Here is a 14,921-nt window from a genome sequence, read left to right on the forward strand (position 1 = left end):
AGGCAGGAAAGGAGAGGAAAAAAGGGGTGGAGTTCGAAGCAGGAATAGGGGAGGTAAAAAGGAAGGAGGGGTAGTTGCCGCCAGGATGGGAATGGGTGTGGACGGAGGATCCCTGGACTGGATCATGGAAAAGGCTAAGAGTGCCTAAGGAGGAGGCGGACTATAGAAGGAGAAGAGAGATCCCACCCAAATCCTCATGTTGGGGAGAAGCCAAAGCAAGAGACTGGAGAAGGAGACCAAGAGAAGAAAAGGAGAGAGTTGAGAGGGAAAGAAAGGAAAGACTGGGATGGAGGATAAGAGAGATGAGGAGGAGAGTTATGGGGGGACCCTGGGAGAATTGAGACCCAGAGAAACGAACCCTGTGGATTGATGCCTGAGATGACGAGACCGTTGGTCCTGTTGGAAGGTTCAATGTGGCAGACCATAAGAGACTGGGTTCCTTCGCATTTGCTGGCACCATGGAACGCTAGTCATGGGAATCCATTCATGTTCGAAGACTGGAAACCCCTTCGGGACCCATTGGCGGAAGTAGACGAACTTCAAGATCATGTTATGGACACTCGTTTAATGTTAAATACACCAATAAATCTTTCACCTGTTTTGAAGCAACAAAAATCTACTGGTTTCTTTGAGTCGAACATGGAGCCCAAAACCGAACCCTCACAAAAGAGTATTTGAAAGCACATAAAGCATTTTGTCAGGAGGTTTTCAGGATATATATTCCATTCTGTTATTAATTCTACTTGGCAAGGAAAGTATGATTTTGTCTTTTTTGTTGTTATAAATGCTTCCAAGGTTCAGTACCAGAACTGGCCCTAGGGGAACCAAAAAGCATTGCCCTGTATTTTTACTGGCCAGAGTCAGGAATGTGCAAACCAAACATTTTCAAATTTCTTTCATTTTGAATTCTTTAGGAAAGGTGCCTCCTTTTTTGTATTTTTTGTATACTGCTCCTTTTGCTTTACACAAAAGACAAAGCCTCTTTTATGTTTCCCATTTGTGTGCATGAAAATGAAAACTGATAATCAGACACCCACCATCACCAGTCCTATGCACAGAACAAAAAATACCTCATTCACCCATTAACCAAACCAAAAATCAGTAAAGCACTCAAAAACAATAGAAAAGGAAAACAGCAGTATGAGTTCGGTGCCATCCATCCAGTACAACAGATCATCTGGATTTAGGCAAGACAACAGAAAAAAGGCAAGGAAGCAACCAGCCAGCAAGGCACTGGCTGCCTGGCACAAGGAGATACCCTCTTACCAAATCAACCACCACCGCCACAATGCCAAGAAGAACAAGGGAGAAAATACCCCAAACTGTGTCAACCAGCAACAACAACCACCCTCACAGCCCAGTGTCACACTGTCATAATCAAAAAACAATTCTTCACCACCATCCCAAAGATACATCTTTAACAGAATAAATATACAGTACAGCAAATTAACCAAAAATAATTTCACTTTTAAAAAAATTAAACAGAGAAAGCATCACCTCCTCCTACCCAGGGGGAAAAAACAGCAAACAAGCAAATTTCAAGCAGGCAAGCAGAGGCAAAAATAAAATAAAAGTCTGCTGCAAGCAAAATTACTCGAATATGGAAATATGCCTTGCCTTCACCTCTCCTCTTTGAGTGCAGCAAGTGGCAGCAAGCAGGCCAGGCAGCAGCAAAAATAATCCGGGGGTGGGGTGGGAGTAGATCCACCCAAAAAAATCAGTGTGGGAGAAAAATCTAAAAAATAATCTCAGAAGGCACACTGGCATAGGCAAGCTACCTAGAAACAGCAGAAATACAAAGAAATTCATCTAAAGAGCAAGAAAACAAGGGGGGGAGGTAGTCAGGCATCCAAGATGGAGGGCACCAGGATCTCAACAAAGACTAGTCCCTCGTATAAGTAAAACCTGACGCAAAAAGCACTTATCACTGTGTTGCAGCCCCTTTTACAGATTCACAAGTCCCATTCCCCTGGATATTCTGAATGACTGCTGACAGTTCTTGCAGACCTAATGGATAAAACATTGCAAGTAATTTAACAGACAAAAGGGCAAAAGAGGGTATACAAAAGGGAGAACACTCAAGAAGCACACAACTGCCATGTACCCCTTCTCATAAACATGAATAATTTGTGTTTTGAGGCTTCTCTTTTGACAACTCGCAAATGAATATAAAGGAAACTAAAGATAACTTCTGTTGTATTTGGGTCTTTTTATTTAGAGGCACAAAATAATAATGCAACATGTTAATCACATGGAACAAATTACTTGCATGATGAGAACAACATTAAAGATAAGAAGGTACGGGACTGGCTGCCAAGAAGTCATAAGGAACACAATGAGCTTCTTTGAAAATGCAACATTTCAAGGCCTGATATAACTCTTCACTATCTCCCTAGTCACAGTGTTCATTTATATGGGGATAACCTTTTCTCAAGCTTTATTAAATATCCTCCCCTATAAATCAGAAGTGTTTTAAGGTCAAGTTCATCTCTGCAGTATTCTGTACACCAAGGAAAGTGTACATTTTGTTCCATAATGTAATCTTTATAATGATCTTTAAGTTAAAGCTTTGTTGGGTCAAGTGAAAAGGAAGAACCTTCTTTAAGAAAAAATATGCTCGCATAGGCATATTCTTAGTCCAAACAGGAGTGCATGGTTCATAGCGGTATCTTAGAAAAAAATTGTTTCTTTCAGAGCAATGTTCTTAACTGCTTACTTGAATCTTCCCATTATTAATGATTTGATATATAATGACAACCCTGAGTGCTCACTGCCTCCCAGAGTTGGGTCAAATTCATGTTGGAAGCTTCAATGACACTGTCCATCCATCTTGTCCCCTGTCATCCGCTTCTCCTCTTGCCTTCACACTTTGCCTACATCAGAGTCTTTTCCAGGGAGTCTTCTCTTCTCATGAGATGGCCAAAGTATTGAAGCCTCAGCTTCAGGATCTGTCCTTCCAGTGAGTACTAAGGTTTGATTTCCTTCAAAATGCATAGGTTTGATCTCCTTGCAGTCCAGGGGACCCTCAAGAGTCTCTTTCAGCACCATAATCAAAAGCATCAACTATTCAGCGGTCAGCCTTCTTTATGGTCCAGCTCTTACTTCCATACATCACTACTGGAAAAACCATAGCTTTGACTATGTGGACTTTGGTCAGCAAGATGATGTCTCTGCTTTTTAAGATGCTGTCTAGGTTTGTCATTACTTTCCTCCCAAGAAGCAGGCGTCTTTTAATTTCATGGCTGCTATCACCATTTGTAGTGATCATGGAGCCCAAGAAACTAAAATCTGTCACTGCCGCCATATCTTCCCCTTTTATATGCCAGGAGGTGATGAGTCCAGTGGCCATGATCTTAATTTTTTTTTGATATTGAGCTTCAGACCATTTTTTGCACTCTCCTCTTTCACCCTCACTACGGTTCTTTAATTCCTCCTCACTTTCTGCCATCAGAGTGGTATCATCTGTATATCTGAGGCTGTTGATATTTCTTCCGGCAATATTAATTCTGGCTTGGGATTTATCCACTCCTGCCTTTTGCATGATGTATTCTGCATGTAAGTTAAATAAGCAGGGAGACAATATACAGCCTTGTCGAACTCCTTTTCCAATTTTGAACCAATCAGTTGTTCCATATGCAGTTCTAACTGTTGCTTCCTGTCCCACATATAGGTTTCTCAGGAGATAGACAAGGTGGTCAGGCACTCCCATTTCTTTAAGGACTTGCCATAGTTTGCTGTGGTCCACACAGTCAAAGGCTTTTGCATAGTCAATGAAGCACAAGTAGATGTTTTTCTGGAACTCTCTGGCTTTCTCCATAATCCAGCACATGTTAGCAATTTGGTCTCAAGTTCCTCTGCCCCTTCAAAATCCAGCTTGAACTTCTGGGAGTTCTCGGTCCACATACTGCTGAAGCCTACCTTTTAGGATTTTGAGCATAACCTTGCTAGTATGTGAAATGAGTGCAGTTGTATGGTAGTTGGAGCATTCTTTGGCACTGCCCTTCTTTGGAATTAGGATGTAGACTGATCTTTTCCAATCCTCTGGCCACTGCTGAGTTTTCCAAATTTGCTGGCATATTGAATGTAGCACCTTAACAGCGCCATCTTTTAAGATTTTAAATAGTTCAACTGGAATGCCATCACCTCCACTGGCCTTCTTGTTAGCCATACTTTCTAAAGCCCACTTGACTTCACTCTCCAGGATGTCTGGCTCAAGGTCAGCAACCACACTATCTGGGTTGTCTGGGACATCCAGATCTTTCTGATATAATTCCTCTGTGAATTCTTGCCACCTTGATGTTTTCTGCTTCTGTTACATCCCTACCATTTTTGCCCTTTATCATGTCCATCTTTGCACAAAATGTTCCTTTAATATCTCCAGTTTTCTTGAACTGATTTCTAGTTTTTCCCTTTCTATTATTTTCCTCTATATCTTTGCACTGTTCATTTAAGAAGGGCCTCTTGTCTCTCCTTGCTATTCTCTGAAAGTCTGCATTCAATTTTCTGTAACTTTCCCTATCTCCCTTGCATTTTGTTTTCCTTCTCTTCTCTGCTATTTGTAAGACCTCGTTGGACGGCCACTTTGCTTTCTTGCATTTCCTTTTCTTTGGGATTTTGTTGCTGTTGTTGTTGTTGCTGCTTCCAGTACAATGTTACAAGCCTCCATCCATAGTTCTTCAGGCACTCTGTCCATCAAATCTAGTTCCTTAAATCTGTTCTTCACTTAAATATGTTCTTAAAATTACATGCACACCTATAAATGTACACATACTGTAAAACTTCTAGAATCTGTTTTTTTACTTCTGAGACACTGCTGTATCTTCTATCTATTGCACAGTTTTTACTGTAGCTTATACAACTTATTTGATGTTATGCAACCATTTATTCTTCTCTTTTAATACAAAACCTTTTGATAGTTTCAGGTCCTTTCTCCGCTAACAATGTATTGTGATGACATCCACAAATGACAACATAAAGTACAAGAATTGAATTCAATTGTTCAGTGAATAAACCTGCGTAAGCGTAAGAGGGATGGATGTCACATGCCATATTAAAGGAGGACACGCAAAGATACCTAGTAACAGGGAAATATTTCAACACTTCATGCTCCAAACACAAAGAGAGAAATTGAGGAGGAAATGGATGCAAAGAGTCTCCTCAGATTTTTTTTCTTTCTACAAAAAGCATCATAGCCAGAACAAGGTCCACAGGGAGAAGTTGTTATGTATGCTATTCTCCACCTGTCACATGCTTATGGCCCTCTCCACATTACTCCTCACCCAGTGCTTTCCTCCACCCTAGCTCGTACTATATCTCCTAAATATATCCACCCAGTTCTTGCCAAACTACTCACCATTTAGGCCGGTTTTCACCATTCTTAAGAGCCCTCTGACATCACTGTCCCATACAGGCACATTTTCCATAAAGGAAGATAGTATTTCTCATACATACGCTAATAGAAAAAGCTTATATGCTTTAAAATACTTTAAGAGTGCTACATAAGAAGCTCCATACTCCATGTTATCCTTTGCAGGTGAGTTCTAACTTAACTCCCTTCAGTGATCATTTGATGCCTACATTCAATGTAGTTTAAAATTAAAAATATATTGGAAGTACCACAAAATAGGCCATTTCAGATAGGAAAAAACCTTCTTTGAACAAAAAGCAGGAACATGTTTCTTGCAACTGCTGCACCATGGGGAGAAATATACTCCCCTCCAGAGACCTGCAGTTTTCTGTTAATTAAATCTCATAGGCCAGAATCCTATTCACTAGCTACACTGAATTAAGTGCAAGAACCTAAACTGCAGCAGCGAATTGCCACCAGTTAATAATGCTGCCACTTGAGAACCAGTCACACAAATTGCTGTGCAACAAGTGAAACAAGTAGCAACTTCCTGGAGGAGAGAATTCTGAAGGCAATGCTGGGGGACGCCTGTTTGACACCCTGGCCATTGGCCTGCATGGTCCCTCAGGGTCCTGTTTTGTTTCCTATGTTATTTAAAATCTACATAAACCCACGAGGAGAGGTTGTCAGGGGTTTTGTGGTTCAGTGTCACCAATATGCTGGTGACACCTAACTCTCTCTCTCCTTTCTATCTAAATCTGGGGAAGCTCTATCAGCAATAGATCAATGCCTGGTGTCAATAATGGACTGGATGAGGGTGAATAAACTCAAATTTAATCCAGACGATGGAGGTGCTCCTGGTCATTAGAAAGACAGATCAAGGAATAGGGATGTAGTCTGTGCTGGATGGGGTTGCTCTCCCTCTAAAAACACAGGTGTGCAGCTTGGGGTTGCTCCTGGATACATCCTTGAGCCTGGATGCTCAGGTTTCAGTCATGACCAGGAGTGTATTTGCTTAATTAAAACTAGTGTGCCAGCTGCATTCCTAGAAAGTCTGATCTGGCCACAGAGGCCTTAATGTATTCTCGAAGGCTTTCACGGATGGAATCCGATGGTTGTTGTGAGTTTTCTGGGCTATTTGACCATGTTCTTAAGGTTTTTCTTCCTAATGTTTCTCCAGTCTCTGTGGTCAGCATCTTCAGAGGACAGGAGTCTGAACTCTGTCTGTGCTCAGGTGAAGTTTGTGGGATAGTTGAGCATTTATAGCTATGGGATCCACTTTTGTCCTTTGCAGGAGATTGGGTGATTATGGTGATCAGGGTGTTTTTTGTTATGGGTGTATTGGCATGATAAGGGGGAGAGATGATCTGTCACTGTGATTGATGGGTGTCCTTAGCTGGTGTTTTGTGTTAAGTGGTCACCTGTTGAGGCCTTGGTGGATTTCTGAAATGCAGAGGCAGCCAAGGCATGACATTATCACTTCTAAGCATCCCCACCCATAGAGTGCAGTCAAACCTGCTTCTTGGTTTACTATGGAGCTGGGAATGATGAAATGAGTGAAACAGATACTAGAGTGACAATGGCAGAAATCTCAGAGCAGATTTGATCGAACATGGCCTAGACCTTATTGGAAAACCTACTTCATGGCAGGGTGGCAGTGAAGAAGCAATTCATTTGTACAAAGCTGTCCAGCAGAGCTTTTTCAGGTAGTTAAGGGCCTGCTGCATAGATGGTCACAACAGAAGGATGATGATAACTCAACAGCCTGCTGTGAAGAGTTAAGATGGCATTCTGCAGATAAAGTTGCTCAGATCCACTCTGATTTAGATGCTGTAGTTGACACAGGTCCCGTTGATGTAACTGACCCCTGCTTGTCCTCTTACAATGGATACATTTCTGTCGATGTAGCCTGATAATGTGGACAGATCTTTGCAGAGGTTAAGGTACTACATACGTGCTGGACTCTTGCCCTTCCTGGCTTATAAAATCAGCCAGAGCGGGAGTGGCTGAATTGGGTTAAGGGAGTGGCAAATGCCTTCTTTCAGCAAGGCAGGGTACCAGCATGCATAAAGGGGGCAGTAGTAAGATTTCTGTTTTGAAAAAAGCCCTCCTTGAATCCCACTGTATTGGATAATTATGGCCAATCTCCAATATTCCATTTTTGGGCAAGGTTTTGGAGGTTCCTGGATGATGCAGATTATTTAGATCCATTTCAATCTGCCTTTAAGCCTGGTTATCTACACCAGGAACTGAACAGGGGGAGTGTCCCCTTATTATTATTATTATTTATTTATTTATTTAATTTATACCCCGCCTATCTGGCCCACTGGACCACTCTAGGCAGCTAGATTCTGCTCATCTTCTTGTTGATTCTGCTCACCTTCTCAATGACTTTCAATAGGATCAACCATGCTATTCTTCTGGGGTACCTTTCTGGGACAGGTCCTGGAGGTACTCTCTTAGAGTGGCTCCAATCCTTCCTAGATGGCCAAACTCAGAAGGTGGTATTGAGGGAATCCTATTCAACAACCTGGCCATTGGTTTCTCCCAGGGTTCAGTCTTGTCTCCCGTGCTATTCAACATCTATGTAATATTGTTGGGAAAGGTTGTCCAATGTTTTGGGGATTTTATGTCATCAGTATTCTGATGACACCCAACTCTATCTGTCTTTCCCAACTGATTTCAAGGGAGCTATTCTGTGTCTCGACCAGTGCCTGGCATTGGATGAAGGCTAACAAAATGAAACTTAAATCCAGACAAGACAGAAATGCTCATGGGTTAGTCACAAGGCCAATCAGGGGACAGGGATTCAGTCTGTACTGGATGGGGTTATGCTCCTCCTGAAAAGTCAGGTTTGCAGTTTGGGTGAACTCCTGGGCTCAACTCTTAGCCTGGATGCACAAATCTCAGTGGTAGCCAGGAATGCAACTGCACAATTAAAGCTGGTGAGCCAGCTGCAGCTGGAGATGTCTGATCTGGAATGGTGACAGATGCCTTCATTTACGTCTCATCTTGATTACTGCAACCTGCTCTACGTGGGGCTACCTTTGAAGAGTGTTTGGAAACTTCAGCTGGTTCAAAATCACTGCAGCCAGACTGCTCACTGGTGCTGTTTACAGGGAGCACATACTAACTCTCTTACTACATCAGATTCACTGTCTGCCAGTCTGTTTCTGGACTCTTCAAAGTGCTAGTTATTACCGATGAAGCCCTATACAACTTGAATCCAAGCTATCCGAGGATCATATCACCCCATATGAGGCTAATAAGCTTTTAAGATCTTCTGAGGAAGCCCTTCTCTCGGTTCCATTACCTTCACAAGCTCATTTGATGAGAATGCAAGAGACGGCCTTCTCGGTGGTTGCTCCTAGTCTTTGGAATGCACTGCCCCAAGAAGCCAAATTGCCTGGTGACAGAAGGACAAGAGGGAGGAGACCAAAAACCTTCCTTTTCAGGCAGGCTTTTAAGTGATAAATGTCTAGGGAACACTCTATTTTTGAAATTTAGATATTTTAATGCTTTTTAAAATGTTTTCAAAATTGTTTAACCCTGACCAATGTTTAACTTTATATATATAAAAATTATATATAAAAAGAGTATATAAGAATATATATACTTTGTATATAGTTTTGTACTTTTTTAAAAATATATTCTTATTGTATAATTTAAATTGTTGTGAGCCACCTTGGATCCCCTAAGAGGAGAAAAGCAGCAAATAAATAATAAAATAAAACAAAATAAACTTCAGCCATGCTCTGAACCCATGTAGTATGGTCAGTATAAAAGAAGCACATTTTTACAACATAGTGATGCGAGCTATATTACAGCACACAAAAATAGATGATATTCTCAGCAGGTTCTCCTGACATCCTGTTCATTTTTAGCATAAGCCAAGTCTCATTAAATTCACACTGCTGCCCTTCATTGTAGAGGAGAATCAGTATGCAAGAGGCCTCTCTCAAACCTGCTTATTCTTCCCTGTAAGTAGGTGAGGACCCCAGGGCCCTCTAGATGCTATTGGATTACCACTTTCATCATTCCTGAGTACTGGCGGTGCTAGATACACTGAGGGGAATTGTAATTTAACACTACCTACAAAGCCAGAGATTTCTCACTCATGTCTGAGGCAGTTTTAATTAGTCCCTATTCCCAGGATGTCATCAAAAGGCAAAGAACAGGTAAGCAGCTTCCTAATCACCTACCAATCTTTCGTAGCTGCCCTCTCTCATCCCATGTTCAGTCATTATAGGAAACATAAGGTTTGAAATCATTATATTGACAGTATCATATTTCTATCATATGTTCTATCCTGTCACATGCCTTTAACATGAAGTACTTAAAATATATCCAGAATACACCAACAAGCTTTTAAAAGCCTGGAGGTAAAACCAGAAGAAAATATTGGCTCAATATACTTGACTACCGAGTCTCTGTGTGCAACCGTCTACACCTCTGTAGCTTCAAACACAGGTCAAAATGATCACCTACCTCTGTATGCCTTTTTAAGAATTTATTTATTTGTTGACAACTAAGAATAAGGTAAGGAATACAGAAGGTAAAAGGGGATATGGAGGGTAGGGGGGGTAGGGGGGGTAGGAGAACACAAAATACACATTCATCCAATCTATTCATGTTGCAATATGAAGTTGACTTTCCGCCTTTCTACAATTTGATTGCCTCCTACCTCTGTATGTCTTGAATGAAGTGCATTATATTCCTTCTTCAGCTCTGCTTCCCTCTCTTCCAGTCTGCTAACTGAAAAAGATAATTTAATCAACAACAGATATTTGACTAGCAACAGAAACAACGTTTTTTAACATCTGCTCCAGTTGCCATAAATTGAAGCTATTCGCCTAGATCACTGGTTCTTAACCTTTGTTGCTCAGATGTTTTTGGACTGCAACTCCCAGAAGCCTTCACCATCAGCTCTGCTGGCTGGGGTTTCTGGGAGTTGCAGTTCAAAAACATCTGAGTAACAAAGGTTAAGAACCACTGGCCTAGATGACACTTTGCACTTTTTTAGAAAAGGTACTCTTGCTCTGATATCCCTTCTTGTAAGCATTTTTCTCAAGCAAGCTTTGAACAGGTAAGGCTGTGGCTCAGGCATTTGGAGAGTATATATAAATCCAAGTCTCACAGAGAAGCATTACTTCATATCCCCATCGATCTTAAACCAATCCTGAAACCAGAGCAGTTTACCTACTGTTCTTGAGCCACTCCCGAAGTATCAAAGAATTATGCTCAGCAAAGCCTTTTGCAATATGCTATGAACTACAGGAAAGAATAAGGGCCTATATTATATGGCAGAAATACTCTTGCTCTTTTCCCATTAGCCAGGAATCAGACTACTGATGATGTTTGGCAGGCATGTCACCAATGCCCAAATCCAAGATTCACCACCCAACCTCTAGTGATGCTAAAACTGCATTCCCAATTCTTAAGCATGTGACAGAAATATAGAAGTACTATACAATCAGTTATATTAATGGTTTACAAGACCAAAACCAAGCATATTAACAAAGAAAATAAGAGGAGATAAAGGCAAATTTGTCTGACATGAAATCACCAAAATACAACATTCTTAATTTTAAAAAAATTTTCCACCACTTAAAACCAAAATGCTTTTCCAGGAGCTTGAAAAATCAGAATACAGGTCTTGGTTTGAATACCCTATATTTAGGGAACTGTTAAAATGTATTTAGGAAAAATTCTGGCTTACATACAGGTCCTCAGATCTCTATAGGGAGAAACCAGGAGATAATTTACTATACCTACCACTATAATGCCAGCCTTTGTATTTTACTTTTACATGCTGAGACGATTTCTCTAGAAAATAGTAACAATTCCTTTCAAATAAAAAAGCTACAAAAAAGGTAATGTCTAAATGTGGCCTTAAAAGCATAATTAATAGTGAAGTATATTTGAAACATTAACACATGTCTAGTTCATGCCATTCTCCCCACTCCTTTATTAGCTACATAAATACAGGAAACATGCAGGCAGTATTCAGAAAATGACACTTCATGTCATTGTCCAGCTGTGTAATATAACTATTCCTATTCACTGAGTGATCTGATAGCTATAGTTTCTGCTCCATCTAGTGGACTACTGATCTGATTCCATGCACATTAGTGTAGATTAAAGGACACCATTGATTAAGTGCATTTAAACATATCTAACAACTTTGCTTTCTAAATAAGTCAGGTGTTCTCTGGATTTTTCTTCCCAGTTTATATCTAGTTACCTAACAATACATTAAGTTCTGACAGAAAGTGTGTAAAAAACAAAAACAAAACAGGTATCTAGCAAGTGTTTTTTTACCACCCAAGTCTTATAACTCATGCATCATTTGGTGTTCTTCTTCATCAGTATTTGCTTTCCATAACCAAATGCTGAAAAAATCCCAGTATTATCTAACAGCATTGAAAGCAAGCAGGAAAATATAACTCCGGAACAAAAACATGCAAAAGAATAGCTAATGGGAGCACTGTGCCACATGATCAAGGAGGTTTAGAAAATATGCTTTCTCAACAACATCTGACTCATTGTGCCTTCTTTTTTTCTTTCTTTTTTTTCACTGTACTTCCTTAAGATTCTTAGGACAAGAATAAATGGGACACACATACTTCTTTTTTATCAGGAAAAGTCCATAAGGAAGATTGCAAGCAGAGTTCTCCTCTTTCCTCCTCTGACTGAGAAGGCTACCAGATGATGTAAAAAAAATGATTTTTACTGAGTACAGAAACAGAGGTGTGGCAGTCTGGAAACTTCCTAGGTTTACCAGAAATTGAGAGAAATCAGAAGAAGAGAAAGAAATGCAGTGTTTGAGAAAATCCAGCTCTTATGAAAATGGTTATAATGACAGGCCAGAAAATTCAGCAGTGCCCATTATGTGGCATTATAAACACAAGTTTTGTAACCTTCATGTTATAGGTTGACAAGGGTTAATATCATGAGACAGCTAGGCAAATGACTCAGAAGTATTCAATAGTCAGGTTTCTTCAGAGATCATTAAACTGGAAACAAGTTCTTTTCTTTCAGCTATGGAAGAAATTCACTGAGGACCCCAGCTAGGTCACTGGATCTATGGCAGCAGACTACAAACTGCTGTGATTAATTTAGGAACATCTATCATAGGTGTGTCCATAAGCCAGGATTTCCCAGGACCAGGTTTACCATGACATGCAACCATGATAAGAGCCTCGAGATACCAGCTGTTGGAAAGCAGTTCAGGAAAAGATGCATTGATTTACTTTATACGTATCCTACTTCTTCACATCATGCTCATGGTGGCTAACAAATATAATTAAAACCAGACTAAAACACTGAAAACAAATTAAATGCAAAACTAAACAGTGATGTTATTAAAATCACCACATTAATTATAAACAGTTAAAATCACCATAATCTGTAGTCAAAGCTGTCTGAAATGCCAGCTTGCACCAATACATCTTCACACCCTTGTTACAAACACTGGACCTAGGAACTGACCACAACGGTGTGGGAAGTGTATCCCTAGTATGGGAGCAAACACAGAAGCAAGTTTTCTCCTACATATCTACCAAGGTCTTCTCCTTAACACCTTTGCACATTCTTAACAAAGGAGGTCAGCTAAAAAAAACAGGCAGGGTTTGAAGATTAAAGCAAACATGTTGAACAGGGCTCAGATAATAACAGGTAACCAGTGCAGGTCTTTCATTATTGGTAACTTATAATCATGACAACCATGTACCAGGTTACCATTGCAGCTGCTGCATGCTAGAACTGAAGCTCCCAGATATTCATCAAGGGTAACCCCACACAGCAGGAATCCAGATACTGTACAATGTAAACCATGATGATCCCTTTGCCCTAGGAAAGTCTAGAGTCACAAAAGTACAGTACAGTACTGTACTTCCAGAGAAATAACATGGCTTCTTCAATTTAGAAACAGCAGCGGTGTTTCCAGTGTGTATCTAATTCACAATAAACTAGGACACATTCAACCAAAACTGCCAAAATGGTAGCCTCTGGGGTCCTTCCCGCCGCATCAAACAAACCTAGCAATAAAGTAACTGAAAGAAGCAGCACACTGATATCTTCTTGTACTATTCTATGTTAACATGCAGAAATTTCAAAGTACTTCCTTATATCATTAAATCCTCATTTACATTATGATGCATTATTTACTAAATACATATCCTGCAAGTCTGATAAAGGCAAGGTAAAAATTTTCTAAATAACTTGTTTAGTACTGTCTCAAGTCCAATAAATACTTGCTGAGGCCTCAATATAAAAGTAAAAAAAAATTTTAAGAAACAGGGCAGAGTTAAAATTCAAAATCCCAGCATTAATTTGATTTCAGGCTTTAATGTAGAGCCCTTTATCTTTCTCCATACTCAAAGCATACATAGTGATGAAAAACAAACATCAAAACAAGCCTACCAGATTTCTTAAAAGGTACAATATAAATACATAGAAAGGCTTCATTTTAGGAAAAATTCTTTAAAACACCAAAGCATAAGAATGTGCAGAAGCCAGGTGATTAAATAAATCATACACAGAGAAGTGTAACATGTTTAAGACAGTACTACGCTTTAATACAGTACGAAGAAATGGCAAAGATTACAGGATCTGAAAATATCACAGTGAAGAATGAAAAGGCAAACAGGCCTGAAGACTCCAGTCCCAAGACACAAAACAGTACACTACTACATGTATGGTTCCATCAAAAGTCTGTCCCTCATCATAGAGGTACCACTCCATCCTCAAACCATTAAATTAATACTGTCAAAGCTGATGCTGTTGGTTACTGATATGGTTCTAAGCATTTGGTTCCGAAGTTGGCAATAGAAACCATTGCTAGATGTAGCAATCCAGAGTAAGATCATGCACACCTGGTTCCTGATCCAACAAGAGATGCACAAGAGCGGACGTGTTGGCATATGATTTCCACGTCATCATAATGGGACAAGCAGCATACAACCTGGGCATTAGATACAAATCTTGGTCACAACTGGAAATGAGATGGAACAGCCCTTAAAACTGTGTTTTGTAAGAGTTAAACAAATTAAGCAAGAAAAATTGTGATGACCTTTATCAAGTATAAATTGTCTAGAGGAAATCTAATCAGTTATTACTCCTGTAACCAGTAATAGAACTCAAGTTTTACCATTTTCTCCATGAATAATATTTACATGGGAATGACTTCATCAGTGCTGGAGCTCAACACCAATACTGCAGTGAGGTTTTTTGATTACGGTAACTGGGAAAATCCTGTGCCAAAGAGTCCACAAAGTGTACCACTGGAGAGAATGTACACATTTTATATTGTCTCACATAGGCAGTTCTGGGGGCCTCTTTGTATTACATAATGGAAGATGAGGGTCCAGATTTCCATGTGACTTGACCATGATATAAGAGTAGAAAGGCATCTGGATGTTTACAAATATACTAGACAGGTGCAGTGAACTGTGGAAAATTTATTTCAATGTTTTATGTTACAACTTTTAAAAAAATAATTGTGGGAAATGGTCCTCAGTGTTTGTATGTCCAGACTACTGAAAAAAGCTATCTACTGTACACTGGAGGAACT

General features: G+C 40.0%; 1 protein-coding gene across 7 annotated transcripts in view; it reads right to left on the reverse strand.

Moving 5' to 3' along the window:
* The window catches only part of SPAG9 (sperm associated antigen 9), a 120,408-nt gene that overhangs the window by 89,101 nt on the left and 16,386 nt on the right, over positions 1-14,921 (reverse strand). For all 7 annotated transcript variants that reach the window (XM_072990632.2, XM_078384237.1, XM_020814977.3 and 4 more), the window contains exon 3: positions 10,032-10,102. In XM_072990632.2, the coding sequence (XP_072846733.2) occupies positions 10,032-10,102 (71 nt within the window). The remainder of the gene's footprint in view (positions 1-10,031; positions 10,103-14,921) is intronic.

Source organism: Pogona vitticeps, chromosome 2, assembly GCF_051106095.1.
Source record: "Pogona vitticeps strain Pit_001003342236 chromosome 2, PviZW2.1, whole genome shotgun sequence".
Taxonomy (NCBI): Eukaryota; Metazoa; Chordata; class Lepidosauria; order Squamata; family Agamidae; genus Pogona; species Pogona vitticeps.